Source organism: Tripterygium wilfordii, chromosome 7, assembly GCF_013401445.1.
Source record: "Tripterygium wilfordii isolate XIE 37 chromosome 7, ASM1340144v1, whole genome shotgun sequence".
NCBI classification, from domain to species: Eukaryota; Viridiplantae; Streptophyta; class Magnoliopsida; order Celastrales; family Celastraceae; genus Tripterygium; species Tripterygium wilfordii.
The window spans coordinates 13593498-13613532 of NC_052238.1; the positions used below are offsets into that span (position 1 = coordinate 13593498).

The window sequence follows — 20035 nt, forward strand, 5'->3', positions numbered from 1 at the left end:
GATCATCGAACTTCGGGCTAGGCCTGAATGGAAAAATCAAGCCCAAGCCTGGCCTGGGCCCATAAAGCTCTGGCATTAAGGCTGGGCCCGGGCTTCGAGCCTTTGGACTCGAGCCTCGGGTTTTGACAATTTTTTAATTATTTTTTGAATATACACTTGAATAATTGCACTAAATTTTTTATAGAATTGAATAATATTGAACAATATTTTTTTAGAGGGTGAAATTGCGTCATATATATTATATGTACATCAATCTATTAATCATTTGCATCAATATCATCTCTTTGACTATAAATACATAATTATTAAGCTACAATTTATTATTTATGACTATTCATTCATCAACATCGATAGAACTATCATCAATCCATTATGGCCTTGACAACTTTAAGTTTTTAATTTCTTCAATAATTTCAGCTTCGCGTATAAGTTCTTGCATTATTTGATTTGTCAAACTCTTTTTTTTTAAAGGATATAAGTCTCCCAACAATTCATTTCATAAACAACAAAGTTACATCTAGCGCCGCGATAGCATCTTAAGAAATTACAAACCGAAACCAAAGAAAGTAGACACTAAGACTCAAGAACAACAAAGAACACAAGCAATCACCCGACAATACCGGGATGACAACGACATATGTTGATACTTGTTATATATTTGTTTAATGAAGTTGACTATTGTATTAGGGAAAAAAGAGAGAAGATATTATTGGATTTTATAGCTTAAATACTATCTATTTATAATTTTTTGATATGTTCTTAGAAAATCTTTGTGGTCCTCGAATCCTTCTATAATATGGCATATAAATATTTTCTGTTGATTTGTGAAGTTTAAATTGATTCTTGTTAGTTAACAACATTTTTGAGAAAACGCCCTTTTTTAAAAAAAAATATCATTGACAAATTTTTTTCTCATTAGAATCGAATCTTGTATATACATACGCCTAACTTAGTTAATTGTCAACCAAATCACCTCTCTTCAGTATACCTTCCTCTTTCAATTTCTATTGTGATAGGAAAGACGCGAAATATAACTAAAATTAAAGTAACCAATTTAATAAAATTATTGGGACACAAAATCAAATTTAACGTACCAAAATAAGCCTTACAAGAAACTAAATAAGGCCATTACATTGGAAAAAAAGAAGAAAGGTTCATTACATTATAAAATGAGAGTACTCCATTAGTTAGCTAATAAAAATTAAAAAGAAAAACAAATAAACTATACGACTTCAATTATTACTTCAAAAACCACCAACGTGGCCATGATGATGGCCTCCAACATGCCCATGATGACCACCGCCGTCATGCGCATGATGATGGTGGCCCACATGAGCATGATGATGACCACCACCATGGCCATGGCTGTGGCCACCATCACCACCACCGCCATCATCTCCTCCTCCATCACCACCGTCGTTGCCACCTCCTGAACGACTCTTCTTTTTCTTGCTAGATTCGTCATCATCACAATCTCCACAAGCGAATACCACCATCGATATGATGATCACTGACATGACAATCATCCAAAGCAGCAATAAGACCCCCATAGATCCTGCAGCTTCCCCTGCATGTTGATCCCCACTCAAGACCAGCAAGTTTCGAGTGCCCATTTGCAACTCCTAAGTTGTTTTCGATCGATCCTCCTAAATGTATGTTTATCTAGATTTTATATGAGTAATTCTCAATGTTGAAGGAAGTGATACTGATTTGATGTTTGTGATATATATTTATAGTCAACTATACAGATGGGGTCTGAGTTTTGGAATTTTCAAACAAGTTGTACTGATGTGATGCATGTGATACACATATTTCTAGTCTAATCTAACATTCTGAAAAGAAGATAAAAGATGTCCAGTAGTAAGTACTATATCTGCCTACATGTTTGCTAGTAATTGTGAAATCTATGGGCTAAATATAATTTTGTGCATTTTTTCAATAAATATAAATATTTTTACTAATTCACTCACATCTGTCATTGAATAATTAAATAAAAATAAAAATTATTAAAAAATTCATGTCTTTGATGCAATCAAATCAGTCATATTAAATTATGAAGATTCGTTGTGTTTTGATACATTTATATCTACTCACTCAATTATTGAAAACAACGACATTTCTTCCTATTGTGGCGCTGTTTTTATTTGTATACTTACAATTGTTTTATTTTTTGCTAAGATGTTTGAAATATCAATTATTTGAACATTTACACATCTTTTATACATCTATATACATTCATATAATTATTTATAAGAACATCAATTATTTTTGAAACCGTAAATGTTATGAATGATGATTTTTATTTAATTGTTAATATTGTGCACAAGTGGAGAGACAAGCTCATATAAAATACTAATTAGAATCTAAAATGAGTGTTTGACCTCATTTTTACTTCACTCGAATAGTTTGATAAATTAACGTAGATCTTCATAAAAGATATGCTTATAATCGGTAAAAATATTAAATAATTAAAATATTACAACTTTCATTGTTTTCATATAAATATGTATAATCAAATCAAATAATTGTAGAGAAAAGATTGGGCAATGAAAAATCAAATCAAAAAACACGTACAATATAAAATAAAAAATATTGTTATTTTCAATAATTTAGTGAGCACATATAAATGAATCAAAACACGTGAACGAATCTTAATGAAACAAACTTTAACTTTTACAGGCTACACGAAACATAAAAAATACGAAATGAAACAAGTAGCGCTTTGTCAAACTCCTTCTTTACCAACCATTCCATTTCCGTGGCCCAATGAAAACTTCCTATTCATACATAAAAACACTAAGAATTTAGACAAAAAATGTAAGCACAAAATAAATAATAAATAGATCATGCATGTTGGAATAATCGTATGGATTCAGAAGGTTCTGAGTATGATTTTCATTAGGAGCAATACCCTTGTGCCCATGTGATTTTTGTGCTTGTGCGCTTGACAGTCCAAGTTTAGGTTAATATCGGATATCAAAATGGCAAAATTGTATGGTCTCATTCTCGATTACAAAAAAGAGAGTATATGACTTACCAATCTAGTTGCACATGCATGAGATCCTTTTCTCCATGATATACAAGGACCTTGATTCTATTCTTAAGTAAATTTGGAATTACAATTAAAATTGGAATTACTGTGTCTTATCTCTTCACAATAGTCCCTTTGCAATGCTCTAAATACTGTGAGATTCCATGAAACAAATGTTCTGCGCTGAATGCCAAAAGCATCTTGTACTGATTGTGTATTGAGAAGTGACTCCATCTTTGAGTAGTCATAATTGGAGGGAGTTTTTTACCCAAATAACACTCTCCCCCATAATATATCCCAATATAACATCCGCGGGAAAGTATATCCCAAAATAGCACTACAAGCCACTGTCAGTGGCGTGTTCTTTGTATGTTTTTAACGATCACACCATCAGAGATGGAGTGATTCATTCACGCCATCTCTGATGGCGTGAATAATGTATAAAAATTAGTCACTGTTTGCTTTGTAAAGGTCACGCCAACAAGGTTGGCGTGAACCTTAAAAAGAAAAAAAAAACTCCATATAAATGTGTGTGTATGTATATATATGTGTGTGTATATATATATATCTTAATGCATAAATGTATAGATATATACATATACATGTAATATATATGTGTACATGAATTTTCTTATATGGACTAAAAGTGTGGATCAACTTTGTAGACTTGTTTTTTAACCATAGATATGGTGGGTCCCATAATAAATATGTGGCCCCCACTTATGTTGTGTTTTATCACAACCATTGGATTTTGATCCACAAAGTTGGTTCACATAGGAGAATTCTCATATATATACATACATACACACACACACACATAGAGGAATTATCCTATGTGAACCAACTTTGTGAACTTCAAATTCAATGATTGTAATAAAACAAAACAAAAGTAGGGACCATAAATTTTCTGTGGGACCCATCACATCTATGGTTGAAAAGTTGGTTCACACTTTTTGTTCACATAGAATAATTATTCTATATATGTATGTATGTATGTACATATGTATGTATATAGATGTATATATGTATGTATGTATATATGTATGCATGTATATATATATATATATATATGTATGTATGTATGTAGATGTATAGATATATAGATACATATATATATATGTATATTTTTATGATGATCACACCAACACAGTTGACGTGATCATCATAAAAATATGATTCACGCCAACAATGAAAATATCCATTAGTCACTCCATTGCCAATGGAGTGATCAACGTTAATTAAATCACGCCATCTCTGATGTCGTGATTGTTTAAAATTTTCAAAGAACACATCATTGGCAGTGGCGTGTAGTGTTATTTTGAGAAATATTTTTACTCGGATGTTATATTGGGACATATTTTGAGTGAGAGTGTTATTTTGATAAAGAACTCTAATTGGAGGTACCCACACGTCGCTTCCTAATATCGAAAAACTGTACGCCTCATGTTAACATTTTGTGTGTATATATATATGTACAAATATTAACATGAAAGCCACCTTTCGTAGGTGTGATTCAATTGTTATTAACTAGTTTCTCACACATGGAAAATGCAATATACCATGATCACAAAAATATACAAATAAAGAATACTTTAAGGTTCCATTTGGAACTCCGTATGGGATAATATAATTTTCCTATCCAATGTATAATTTAATCATTGTATAAGTTAATCATATCCGGTGTTTGGAAATAATATGATATTAGGCTTGTATAATATAAGATTTATGGTAATATGTCTGGTGTATCCTCAATTAAAGTGAGAGTGAGGGTCTTTTTTGTCATTTGACATGTTATTTTTTATACTAAACGCTCCGTATAAAATAAAAACGAGTGGGAGGTGTTCTAATATTATATGGCCTATTTCGTATAAGAACCACTTTCGTAGAAAGTTATATTATCCCGAGTATTTTAAAAATCGTCCAAACACCCGATAAATTTATTAAAAGATAATTTTATACTATACGAAGTCTTATCCGCTCATCCAAACGAAGCATAAAATTATAAGCTGTACGCACCACAATCTTGTATGGATTCTTAACATTCTGGAACCAAATATTGCACTATGTGCGAGTAATTTGTGTCAGAAAGTAATCCATTAATTTTAGCAAAATAGGGTATGGTTGGTAATTGAATTCCAGCATTCGTAAGTCCGTTACCAGTAGCAAATCCCTACAAAACTATAGATTTGAGCGCATATAATGAGAAAATAATATCAAAAAATTATCAAGTGAGATTAAAAGAGCATGCCTTGAGGTTTATAAGAAGACACTCATTTTTTTTTATTTTCTTGATGAATTCGAGAAGTTAGAGCTGGAGCATAGTATCCCGCATAAGAGTTCCCAGTTATGAAAAATTCATTTGTGACAAAATCATGATACTCCTCCACGAACTTCTGTGATTGAAAACAAAATTAACAAACATCAATACCATTTTTTATTTAAGCATTGAGAATAAATCAGATGAGAGCATAAAAAAAAACTTTAAGAAGTTATTATCATTAGTGACACTGGTTAGGTCACTTCTTGTGTCACTAGCATATATAAGTTGTATAACTAAAACCCGTTCCGATAGGCTGGTCAACATATATAATATTTGACATCTGCATCAACAAAAATAAAATTTAATATGTTTTAAGAGAGTAATTTTAAAATTTTGAGATATAACACAATATATTTTGATGAACTAATTGGTCAATATAAATTGACATTTAAAAAATAGCGTCTTTTATATGCATTTGATCATTTTATAGTAATGAATTTGGATTAACAAATTCCTTGTGGAATTGAAGTGTGTTTTTATATGTGGCAGATTGGGCTTCCTCGAGCGGGCACTCGAGGAAGGCTTAGGCACACACAGACCAGATTGTCCTTCCTCAAGTAAAGCTTGGGCCTACTCAAGGAACAATGGACCTGACTTTTTTTTAGTTATAAAATCAAATTTTTATTAGGTTTTGAGTTGGAAACCAAACACGAATTGGGATTTCCTTCTCTTATATTTTGTGTAGCTTATAAGAGTTAAAAGTTGTTGGACAGATGTGTGAGTGTGTTAGTTTATCTTATTGATGTTATGGTGTTGGATATCATGATCTTGACCTAGTTAGGGGGAGTAAGTCTATTTTTGGTTTATTATTTGGATAATCTGCTTGTGTTTGAATCAGTTGACCTCTCTTTTCAGCTTTTTGGTTTTTGATCACTCAATTGTCAAGGGAGTGAGTCTTGGGGTTTTTACCCCTACTATTAATGACAGATTGAGTGCTCAGACATCGTGTGATTATTGCTTATTATTTCTATGCCTTGTTTGGTTTTGTCTGCTTATTTTTGTTCATTGATGTATCCTCAAATAGCCTATCCTACTAGATAGTTCTAAGTGACTTGATGTAGGTTGTAGTGACTGTGCTCTGGATTAGGGCAAACACGATCTAAGTATTCCAGCTCAGCATTGACATGGATCAGAAGACTTATGGGCTATCGCGACTTTTATAAAATACTAGAGTAGAGTTATCTTTAATTAGAAACGCTTTGTCTAGGTTTTAATTGGAGAAATACTTGTATTGTAAGTTTCCTAGTTTCGGTTTTAAGGAAGGTGCTTAAAATTAGGTAGTGTGATTGAAGTCAACCTAGGAAAGTTGGATCTCAGAAGATTTGAAGTCTAAGACAATTAAGATTCCTAGGAAGTTATACCGAAGTCAGTGCACAAATACAAAGCAGTTTATTTCAAACTTCGGAGTTATTTGTTTCGTATGTTTTGATAGTTAAAGAAGAATCCTGGAGTGAGATAGCTTGCCGGTGGCGTATCAAATAATTTCTTCTCAACATGGATGCTTTGTTTGCACCCAGAGTTTAAACAGCTAACATAATTGCTGCGTCTTAGGAAACATACATTGATAGTTGATGTACTAAGGTATCTTAAGGTTAGATCCTTTGTAATTTTTATTCATATAGTGGATTGTTTCTAAGGTTGATTGCTTGATAGACTCGAGGTTTTTCCCTGCTAAATTTTTCTCGTTATTCTAGTGTGTTTTGGTTGTTGTTTACTTATTTCGCAAGTTCCATAATACTTGACTAACTGTTCTTGAACAAGAACAAACTTTCATAGAGTGTGTTTGGAACGAGGGGTTTGGGGGAAGGGAAGTGAAGTGAAGGGAAGGGAAGAGAATGGAAGCCCTAGGTTTAACGCAATCTCACAACATTGAGAAAATGATGAAAGGTTTAAAGACTTTGGCATTAGAGAAGCAAACAATCCCTTTCTACCACACCTAACTCTACATAAGAATACTGAAAATGGAATACTCTCAAGTGATTGGCAGCATCATGTACATCGTGAACTGTACAAGACCTAATATTGCATATTCAGTTAGTAAACTGAGCATATATATATGTAAGTAATTCAGGTCATGAACATTGGCAAGCGTTACTAAGCATGTTGGGATACTTGAATAAAATAAAAAATTATGCATTGCATTTTGGTAAGTATCCAGGGATACTAGAAAGGTATAGTGATGCTAATTGAATTTTTGATAATCAAAGTCTACTAATGGATATGTGTTTACTCTAGGATGTGCCGTAGTATCTTGAAAATCCACTAAGCAAACATTGATTTCGCGCTTGACGATGGAATAAGAGTTCATCACCCTAGACAAAGCAAGAGAAGAAGTAGAGTGGCTTTGTCACTTTATAGAGGATATTCCACTGTGGCCCAAACATGTGCCTACGATTTGCATACATTGTGATAATCAAGCTGCAATTGCAAGGACACACTATTGTTAGGTAGTTACTCTCTAATGGAATAATTTTCATAAACTTTGTGAAGTCCAAGGAAAATATAGCAGATCAGTTTACAAAAGGGCTAACGAGAGACCAAATTAACTGCACATCGAGGGGAATTGGGCTAAAAGCCTTATCTCACTAGAAGAGTTCTCTTGATGGAAACCGAACCTAGAGATTAAAGATCCCATGGACTAGATTCAATAGGACAATGTAAATTTTGAGAAACTCAGGAGTTAATCTCTTCCTCTTCTTAGATGCACGAGTGCATCCTACAACGTTTATTAAGGATACACTATGCATTTAATGATTCTTATACCTTGAACATTCAAGTAGAGTATTGTAAGATATTCTTAATAGGAGATAAACTATATGCATGAATAGTTGGCCATCTCTATGAAAGTTCTGAAGGCTAGACTTTCTAAAGCACACATGAATTTCAAGAAATTCAAGGCCAAACGAACGAACACAATCGAGAATCGAACTTGATCTAAAGAGACATTGTGTGAGGTCTATTGTCTGGGCTTACACAAACAATTGGTGATTCAAGGCTTTAGTCCATCGACTAGTTAAGTGGGTCCGATAGACTTTCACTAAAGAAGGTTCAAAGCGAAAGCTACCTATCTTTTTGCAGTGTTTCTTCCTAGGAACACTCAAACTTCCCAAGTCAAAATAAAGTGTTTTGTTGATCCATTCATGTGGAGGATTGTTGGAAAAACATAGGGTGAATGGCTCAATAACCCAATGACCCACTCCATGGGCCAATGGGCCGAACTACACATGCGCGGGCTGGGCTAGACATGAGAATGAGATAAATACAAAATATTATTATATTTTTGTTAAGGTTTGACTAGAGTCCTAACTCAATGAGAATTGGTTGGGCGATTAAGTTGCAAACCCTTATCTCTTATCTCATAAAAAGATAAAGATTCATCTCAGATCAAATTCTAATCTCATAACAAGAGATACAATTCTAATTCATGTAAAACTTGCAGTTAGAAAGGAGTTCTACTCATCTCAAACTATGAGTCTATATAACCCACATGATGGATGACCCCTTAATATATATCATACGTGTATAGAAGCTTTCACTCTCAAAAACTATTTTCCGTACAGAGCTCAGAAGCTTTCTCTCATAATATTCTTTTCATCAGTTTTTATTCTTGAGTGCTGTCGAGTTCAAGGTTGTTCGACTAAGACCTGAATCCACATAGTGCTGCATCAAATCAGATTAAAAAGTGTTGTGTCTTGGGAGGTGAAGCTTACAAACCTGCTAAGCACCACAATAGGTGGGAGCTATCGTCTTAAGGAGATTCGAGTTCCTCGTACCTCACCTTACAGAGTCGTATACCATGATCTGTTTCTGTTTTATGTTATTTAATATTCCAATATGTACTTGATCAATATTGTGCTCAACAAAATTTCTTCTTTGCTTCTTCTGTTATTTATCTCCTGCATCTATTGCTTTATTACTGCATACGACAACAAATGGAACTTCTAAACTCTTAATCATCTACTTGGCATAGCACAATAATATGACTTTGCCAATAAAATTGTAAATATAGTAAATATGAATTTGGTTTGATTAATTATTATTTTCTTTGTGCTATGCCAAGTGTTGATTGTTGTGCTTAATTGATGATTGAACTATGATGCTTAGCTACCATCTAGGTTTGATTGTTTTGATGCAATTTGTAGTTGACGCCATGCTCGGATTGGGAATACCATCTTGCAATTTACCATGACTGCCTTGACATAGACGCCATATACTAGGATTCATGTGATCACTACATAAGTTGCCATAGATCTAATTGCGTTCTTGCTTGTTAAACTAGTCTAGACGCCATGGATAGTTGCAAATTAAGAATAGAAGTAGTAAGTTAGACACCATGACTATTACATGAATCAGGGGACTTGGTTTTTGACATACATGAAGGAATTGATAATTGACGACTAAAGGATTTAAGTACAATAAAGATGGTGAAATCGAAACCCTAGCTCACCCATTTGTTTGTTCTTTGCATGCTTTTTATAATTTTCTCTTTTAATTTCATAATTTTCCAATCATAAATAATCTTTTGTTTTTATTCGGTGATGTCTATGGTGAATTTTGGAATTAGGATATATTAATACTCAATCCTCGTGGATTCGACACTCGTATTTGCTATGCTATACTACCATTGATTCGTGCACTTGCGAGTAATAAACTTAGTTTTGAATCGCTATAATTTAGTAGTTTGAAATCTCACATCACTAACGGATATGTGTTTGCTCTAGGAGGTGCCGCAGCTTGAAAATCCACTAAGCAAACATTGATAGCGCTTGACGATGGAATCAGAGTTCATCGCCCTAGACAAAGCAAGTGAAGAAGCATAGTGGCTTCGTCACTTTATAGAGGATATTCCACTATGGCCCCAACATGTGCCTATGATTTGCATACATTGTGATAATCAAGCTACAATTGCAAGGACACAATACCGTTAGGCAATTACTCTCTAATGGAATAATTTCAATAGACTTTGTGAAGTCCAATGAAAATATAGCATATCCGTTTACAAAAGGGCTAACGAGAGACCAAATTAACTGTACATCAAGGGGAATTGGGCTAAAAGCATTATCTCACTAGAAGAGTTCTCTTGATGGAAACCTAACCTAGCGGCTGAATATCCTATGGACTAGATTCAATAGGACAACATAAATCTTGAGAAACTCAAGAGTAAGCACTCAGGAGTTTATCTCTTCCTCTTCTTAGATGCACGAGTGCATCCTACAACGTTTATTAAGGATACACTATGCGTTTAATGATTCCGATACCTGAACATTCAAGTAGAGTATTGTAAGATATTCTTGATAGGAGATCACCTATATGCTTGAATAGTTGGTTGTCTCTATGAAAGTCTTGAAGACTACACTTTCTAAAGCACGCATGAATCCCAAGAAGTTCAAGGCCAAAAGAAGGAACACAATCGAGAATCAAACTTGTTCTGAAGAGACATTGTGTGAGGTATATTGTCTGGGCTTAAACAAAGAACTTGCGATTCAAGGCAGCTTTAGTCCATCGACTAGTTAAGTGGATCCGATAGACTTTCACTAAAAAAGGTTCAAAGCGAATGCTACCTATCTTTTTGTAGTATTTCTTCCTAGGCACACTCAAACTTTCCAAGTCAAAATAAAGTGTTTTGTTGATCCATTCATGTGGGGAATTGTTGGAAAACCATAGGGTGAATGGCTCAATAACCCAATGGGCCAATGGGCCGAACTACACATACGCGGGCTGGGCCAAACATGAGAGTGAGATAATACAAAATATTATTATATTTTTGTTAAGGTTTGATTGGAGTCCTAACTCAATGAGACTTGGTTGGGTGATTAAGTTGCAAACTCTTATCTCTTGTCTCATAAAAAGATAAAGTTTCATCTCAGATCAAATTCTAATCTCATAACAGGAGATACAATTCTAATTCATGTCAAACTTGCTGTTAGAAAGGAGTTCTACCTCGTCTCAAAGTATGAGTCTATATAACCCACATGATGGACGACTCCTTAATATATATCATACATGTATAGAAGCTTTCACTCTCAAAATTTTTTTTCCGCATAGAGCTCTGAAGCTTTATCTCATAATATTCTTTTCATCCGTTTTTGTTCTTGAGTGTTGTCGAGTTCAAGAGTGTTCGACTAAGACCTGAATCCACATAGTGCTGCATCCGTTTTTGTTCTTGAGTGTTGTCGAGTTCAAGGGTGTTCGACTAAGACCTGAATCCACATAGTGCTGCATCAGATCAGGTTAAAAGGTGTTGTATCTTGGGAGGTGAAGCTTACAAACCTACTAAGCATCACAATAGGTAGGAGCTATCGCCTTAAGGAGATTCGAGTTCCTTGTACCTCACCTTACAGAGTCAGATACCATGATCTATTTCTGTTTTATGTTATTTAATAGTCCAATATGTACTTGATCAATATTGTGTTCAATAAAATTTCTCCTTTGCTTCTTCTGTTATTTATCTCCTGCATCTATTGCTTTATTACTGCATACGACAGCAAATGGAACTTCAAAACTCTTAATCATCTATTTAGCTGCCATAATCCGTCAATAAAGTGCCACAATAATATGACTTTGCCAATAAAATTGTAAATATAGTAAATATTACTGTACATGGCCCTTAATTTTCTAAAACAATGAAATGGCACTCCAAAAGACCCTCCCAATAGAAAAATACAACCAATAATGTCGGGTTGCAGAGGATCAGTGAATCAACAATGAATCTTTCAATCAGGTTATATTACAATGGAATATGACTACATAAAATACTAATTTTTTTTTTAATTTCAAATGGTTGTAGTCTTCTCCTCACACACAAACCATCCCAGATTCAGAATGATATTATTACCATTCTTGTTGTCATTGAAGTATTTTTTCAATCATTTCCCTATGGGCTTCTTAGTTTTTGTTGCGTTCCATGCACTACATCTAAGCTAGTATATAGGTACGTTGAAATGAACAACAAATCATCTTCTCTTCCAAAGATAGATCACCCTTCCTGGCATTGGAAGGGGTATTGGTGAACTCAGGCATATTATGACTATCCTCATTAGGTTAACTATAATCATGAGAGACAAATGTGTTATTGGTGTTTGATCCTTTGCTTAAAAACTTAGTGAAGTAGGAATTGTTTTGTGATTCCATTTACCCTGGTACAGGTACAAGTAAGAGACTAGAAAAGACTAAGAAACTGCCATGGTTTGTTAGACAAAAGTTAAATGGCAAACAAATGAAGTTTAAAGATCACACCATTAAACTTGCAACGTACAGTAACATGCAATATATACAACATCCTGCAAACTGAAATACGTACTTTATATTACAATATCCACCAAATGAACGTTCAATGGAAACGTACATAATGGTGTAGCCCCTTAAAACTAATTCATATAGGAGCACAACGAGGAAGGGCCGGAGGGAGAGGGATAGGGAGAGGGAGGGAAGGGGGGAGGGAGAGAGAATAACATCCTTCCCCAAGAATTAAAGAAGAGCTCTCCAAACACTTTGAAAAATGTCAACTACCACCACTCGTAATAATTTGAAAAATGGATAGAGAATACATGTTGGCCCAACAAACACTTGATATAATATTGTTTCACATTGAGGCAAAGGCCCATGTGGGTTTTGTTTCTAAGAAGGGCCTCAAGTGTTAAGAGGTTGGGTACCTCTTATTAAGTGAACGGAAAAATAACATATTAGTGTCCATTTTATGAAAGTTGGACACTTAGGTCAAAGAAAAAAACACTTTGACATATAAGTAAATATTTTTTACAGAAGTACCTATTTTAAAAATTAATAATTACATAATCTCACTTTTTCATTCTTTTTCTATAGGCATGGATCTAAAAAATACCTAGATCTAAGACACACTACAACAGTGATGTCTGTTACGGCACTTATAAAGCGTCGGTAATAAGCAAAAAGCATCGTTAAAGGTAATTCTCGGCGCTTTTCAAAACGCCGAACAAGTACTATAAATATTCGTGTCGTTAATGATAAAGCGACGCTTTACGTGAAATGCCGATATAGTTAACGGTGCTTTTTAAATCGCCATAAATGAAATAAAAAAGTGTCGTTGTCTAGAATGTAGGATTGTTATTCATAAATTGGAAAACCACCGTTTAATCATAAGTTACAGCGCTTTTCATGCGTCGCGAAAGTATTTTTGATTTTTAATTTTTTTAATTTTAAATTTAACGACACTAGAGAAGCATCCTAATAAAAAAAATTCATTTTTTAAATTTAATTTTCCGACACTTTACAAGCGCCTTACATAGCTAAACCTTCAACCAAAATAGCATATTAAATGGTTTCCCACCCTACAGAAATCCAATAGCAGCTAAAATCAAAATATACTGGACAATATTACAACTGCTTCCATTCTCCACTTCATAACAGAAAAAACAATCATTGTTTCATACAAATAAACACTTCAATTCTCTTCTCAAGAAGTGATAATATCCCAAAAACATACATATATATAAAAAAAACTAAACTAGCTAGCTTGTTCCCAAAAACATACATAATACTACTAGCTTGTTCCCATGTTAATCAAAAGGTAATATTGATATGCTCCATTGTGCCTGCCATCCCTAAGTTCTCCACTTCATCATGCAGCAGGCTAGTGCTTCTAGCCCTCGTCCAGTAATTGCTGAGAAAATTAAAGCAAGTTAATTGAGTTTCATCCAAAAATTTCCACTTTGTGATTATTTCAACTAGGAAAATTTAAAGCAAACTTGAAAGCCTTTGTGGCTTGGACCCTATGAACCAGTAACACATATTATAGGACAAGGTTCATAAGGCAAGCCAGTTCATCATACATTCACAATAATAAAGGAATAAAGTTAAATTTATCATGTTAAAGGTTATTACCATTGCCCCTTTCAGTAAATCTCATTAGATATATAATAATGGGAAACCCTAAACTCTAAACAACCCTTATTCTTAATTAAACCGCAATTGATAACCTTTACATATATAAACCTATACCTAAATAAACAAGTTATATATATTATAGCTAGCTAGCAATCAATATTGATCTAATCATGCATGTAAATCTTTTACGTACGTACGTATACTATCTAGCTATGTACATATACATATATATACCTATATATATTAACAAGAAAATATTATTTAAGGTATACTATATATAATAATGGGTACATATTGACTTCTACTTGTACATATAATAGTAAGTCATGAAAGATTATTGGAAAAAGTATATTACAAACCAGAACGACGCTTCGGTGGACATCGTCGTAAATAGCATCATTTGACGGCGCTTTTTCTAAAAGCGCAGTAGTATTTTATTATTTACGATGCTCAATTATGATGTCGTGAAATATAATATATAGGACGATGTTTTTACAATAAAACGTCGAGATTTGACAATGGTTTTTTGGTATGTGCCGCGACATCTTTCGCACCAACTAATTAGCGTGATTTTTTTTAGAAAACTACGAGTTTTACTTTAGCGTCGCTATTGACATCCTGTAACGACGCTCATTTTGAATGTCGCAATTGAGTTTGCACGTTACGACGCTTTATTAAATAAGTATCGTAAAATGAAACAAGCGTCGGCGCTCCTTCAAAATCATCGTGAATGACTCAATTTCTTGTAGTGATACCTACTCTCCATCTCCACCATTGTCACGTTTGTCTCCATCTCCACCACTGCCACTATCTGCCTCCATCTCCACCACCATCGCACCTCCACAATCATCTTCTTCATTTTCTTATTCTATTTATTTTTATTAGTGTTTGTCTTCATCTTGTTAGATCTGAGATCGTAATATGAGATCTAAGTCGTAATCTGAGTCCATATATGAGATCGTATGTTACTGTTTCAATGTTACTATAAATATGAGATCGTATGTTATTGTTTCAATGTACGTGAGCAAAACGGGTCAACTTCGGGCCTCCCTTTTCGGTGGTCATTTTGGACGAAATCTTGCTGGGCATTGTGCGTCTCAGTGAGGGGAGTCTAATGGCAGTGGTGATGTAGCGAACCATCTGTGAAATCGTCTGGATTTCAGACTTTTGCTTTCATCTTACTGTTTGAAATAGTATCATGAACTGATATATAGTGGGGGTAGTGATGTAATTGGCATTTTAATGGGTGTTTATGTGTCCATGTGTTTTTTGAGTGTACCTAGATGCCCAAAAGTCTCCTTAAAGATACCGGCCTGAAATTTTTCCTTAAGTGAATGGAACTCTCACATCTAACCGATGTGAGATTCCTAACACTTCCACGCACTTGTGGGCTCATACGAGACCCAACAAGTGGATTAGGATCAATTTAATTCAACTACAATTAGTATGTAGCTTAATTATTTAAAAAATTTACGACTACTACAGATTTTTTTTATGTATAAAAGTATCAACAAAGTTATGAGATGTTTATTTTCGATCATTTTAGGTAATAGAAATCAAAATAATGAAAATAATTTTACTTTAAGTACTTAATTTAATAGATAATTGCCTTTGATTTCTATTATTTCTGTTTTATTTCCGTTGTTTTTTTCGTTTTTCTTTAATTGATGGAAGGTATTTTTATAGTTTATTTTCGTAAAATTGACTTTTTTTAATAGGTTAACTGTATAGGTAGATATTTATTTTTTTAATGATATTTTCTAAAATATACAATTTGAAAACCTCGCATGACTATAATCACTGCTTTGAATTTATTTCCAACATGCCAAACATCCGTATCAACCAAATTAGAATAGTCTGGATTACCTAACTTTTATTCAACTATTCACTTATGTTATTATTTAAAAAAAAAAAACATATAAGCCCCCAATAATTCATATCATGACAGCAAAGTTACATCTAACGTCACGATAGTAATAGTCTAAGAAATTACAAATCGAAGCCAAGAAAAGTAGGCACCAGAACTCAAGAAAAACAAAAAAAAAACACAAACAATCACCGGACAACACCAGGATGATGATAACATATGGTGATACATGTTATCTAGTTGTTTAATGAAATTGACTATTGTATTAGGAAAAAATAAAGATATTATTGGATTTTATAGCTTAAATACTATCTATTTATAATTTTTTGTTATGTTTTTAGAAAATCTTTATGGTCATCGAATCCATCTATAATATGGCATACATGTTTGCTGTTGATCTATAATATGGCATACATGTTTGCTGTTGAACTGTGAAGTTTAAATTGAATCTTGTTAACAAAATTTTCGAGAAAACGTCCTTTTTTTAAAAAAAAAATTAGCATTGAAAAATTTTATTCTCATTAGAATCGAACATTCGACAAACATATGCTTAACGTAGTCGATTGTCAACCGAGTCACCTCTCGTTGGTATACCGTCCTCTTTCTAAAAAAAATTGAGGAAGTGGATTCTCATTTGCTATTGTGATAGGGAAGATGCTATTACCAAAATTAATGTAACCAATTTTATAAAATTATTGTGCCACAAAATCAAATTTAACGTACCAAAATAAGCCTTACAAGAAACTAAATAAGGTCATTACATTGAAAAAAAAGAAGGAAGGTTCATTACATTATAAAATGAGAGTACTTTATTAGTTAGCTAATAAAAATTAAAAGAAAAAGACATAAATTAAACGACTTTAATTATTACTTCAAAAACCACCAACATGCCCATGATGACCACCGCTGTCATGGGCATGATGATGATGACCACCACCATCATGGGCATGATGATGATGGGCACCGGCGTCATGGACATGAGGCTGATGATGACCACCACCGTCATGGACATGATGATCAACCACATGAGGATGATGATGACCACCGCCATCATGAGCATGGTGATGACCACCACCATGGCCGTGGTCGTGGCCACCATCATGGCCGTGGTTGTGGCCGCCATCACCACCACTATCGTTTCCTCCACTGTCGCCACCACCACCATCATTTCCGTTACCACCACCGCCATCATCTCCACCGACGTCTCCTCCTCTATCACCACCGCTCCCTCCACCAATACCGTTGCTTCCACCGCGGCCGCCTCCGCCACTTATTGAACGCCTCTTCTTTTTCTTGTTTGATTCGTCATCATCACAATCTCCACAAGCGAATACCACCATCGATATGATGATCACTGACATGACGATCATCCAAAGCAACAATAAGACCCCCATAGATCCTGCAGCTTCCCCTGCATGTTGATCCCCACTCAAGAGCAACAAGTTTCGACTGCCCATTTGCAACTCCTAATTTGTTTCCGACCGATCCTCCTAAATGTATGTTTGTGATATAATTTTAGTCTTATTTCTAGATTTTATATGGGTAATTCTCAATGTTGAAGGAACTGGTACTGATTTGATGTTTGTGATGTATATTTATAGTCAAATATCTAGATTAGGTATGAGTTGGGTGCATCTAAATGCACATAGTTTTTACTAAATACACACATGCATTGATTTCAAAACTCTTGATTAGATGTTTGACTTGTACTACTACACATTCTCTCTTTTTTCTAAATATAATCATTACGTTAGATATATATATATATATATATTTCAACAAAGGCAAGAATTTGGAGGGGACGTCCTGATCAGACTCGAGAACTATGAGTGGGGTCCACGATAGCCTTTTCACTTTTGTTTTCCTCTTTTTTACTTTTTATCCCTCGACTTCTTTACTATTTTTCTACCACAATGATTTCAGGAGGAAACCTACAACGAGTATGTTGTATATATACATCAAATTATTCAATATACAAAAAAATCAAGAAAGTTGTATTGATTTGATGCATGTGAGCGACATTTTTCTAGTCTAATCCAACGTCTAGAAAAGGAGAGAAAAGATGCCCGGTACTTAGTATTGTATTTGCTGACATGTTTGACTGTTTTCTACTAATTGTGAAATTTATGGCTAAATATATCTATATATAAATAAAAATAGAATACACACTTCACAATTTTTCCCTCCCAAACTTTTAAGATTTTTTTAGATGTTTTAATTTTTACTATTTTCCAGATATTTTAATTCTCTTTTTGTTTTTGTTTTTTTTAAAGGAATTCTCCTATTGTTTTAAACTTTAGTTGCGTAGTAACATCGATAAACATATTTAAATTTTATATCCATTTAGTTTTCAAACAAGCATTTAAAACTACCTTTTATCACTATATAAATTATGATTTAATAAATAAATAATTCCTCCAGTATTATTCTTTTATCTACTCAACGAAACTCTTTCCATATATTTTTCCTGTCTAGGATATCTCATGCTATTGAGGCTAATGGTTTTATGGCTATCCAGATACAACCGAGCTAAATTATACTTACACATTCCAAAAATTCCTCCAGTATTATTATGTTATCTACTCTGTGAAACTCTTTCTAGCTATTTTTTGTCTAAGATATTTCATGCTATCGAGGCTCATGGTTTTATGGCTATGCAGGTACAACCAAGCTGAAATAATTTGAAGTTTTATGTGGAAGGTAGGGTCAATGCTTCCAAGAGAAATTCAAAAGAAGCTCGGTCACACATAGGAAGATAATTTTAAGAGATATTCTACGGCTCTAAATTCATATATTCAAGAAGAGTTGAATCGTGTTAGAATATTTGATTATGGTATTTATGGTATATGTAATATTCTTTGTAATTATAGTATACATAGTTTAGGGAACAAATTTCTCTCCTTCTAAGTATAGCAGATTTGTGTATATTATATATATTTCCTCCAATAGTGAGAAGAATACAATTGAATTCATTCTCTAATTTGAGTTGGTATCGAAGCAATTTTCTTCTACCCTACTACACCAGCCATACCTACTAACCTTTTGGAACCGACTATTCCAACCAAACCTATCTCACGACCCTCCGGAATCGACTGTTCCAGCCAGACTTTAACCACCTACTGCAGCCTACTACTCCAGTAAACCAGACCGACCGTAACCTATGGCTTCACTTGAAGACTCAAGTATCACACCAGCTTCCGCTGCACTTACAAATCCACCCGTGATGATGACAACCCAAGAACCGACCTCAATACCTTATGGGATCAAACTGGATGGTTCTAATTTGACTCTTTGGTCCCAAGTGGTTACTATGTCTGTTGCAGGCTGAGGAAAGCTGGAATATCTCAATGGTACGAAACCTAAACCTATTGTTATTGACCCCACATATAACAAGTGGATGATGGAGGATGCCATTGTGAAGGGATGGCTTATTGGCTCCATGGATGCCAATATAATGAATCTCTTTATCCGATTACCTACTGTGAATGATGTTTGGAATGTTGTGTCTCAAACATATTATGAAGGGGCTGATAAGTCTATTTTGTATGATTTATCTCGAAGAGCTATGGTGACTAAACAGGCAGGGCGACCCATGTCAGTTTATTATTCGAATCTTAAGGTTATTTGGCAGGAGCTTGATACCGTCGTCCAATAACCTTCACTCAAGCAGATGTGATTAAGACTCGTATGGCCGAAATTGATGAAGACCGAGTATATCAGTTCTTAGGCAGACTAGATGATATATATGACTCTATTAGTGGAGATGTTCTTCGTACTAATCCTCTTCCCGGCCCTGATTTGGCCTTCTCAACTCTGAGATGTGAAGAACTCCGTCGGAATACTATGATGTCTACCGAAGCCCCTCAGATGGTGATGGCAGTTAAGAAATTTGGAAGTCATACTGCTCCATTGTCACCGGCTATATGAACTGGCAATGGTTCATGCACTCATTGTG

General features: G+C 34.2%; 1 protein-coding gene across 1 annotated transcript; it reads right to left on the bottom strand.

The window, feature by feature from the left end:
• Nucleotides 1-1029: 1029 nt before the first annotated feature.
• On the bottom strand, nucleotides 1030-17632 carry LOC120002753 (ctenidin-1-like). The gene is made up of 2 exons (XM_038851547.1): nucleotides 16972-17632; nucleotides 1030-1263 (listed from the first exon to the last, which is right to left on the bottom strand). Exons 1-2 carry the CDS (start codon nucleotides 17535-17537, stop codon nucleotides 1245-1247), a joined length of 585 nt encoding a protein of 194 aa, XP_038707475.1. The 5' UTR covers nucleotides 17538-17632; the 3' UTR covers nucleotides 1030-1244.
• Between the last annotated feature and the right edge of the window lie 2403 nt (nucleotides 17633-20035).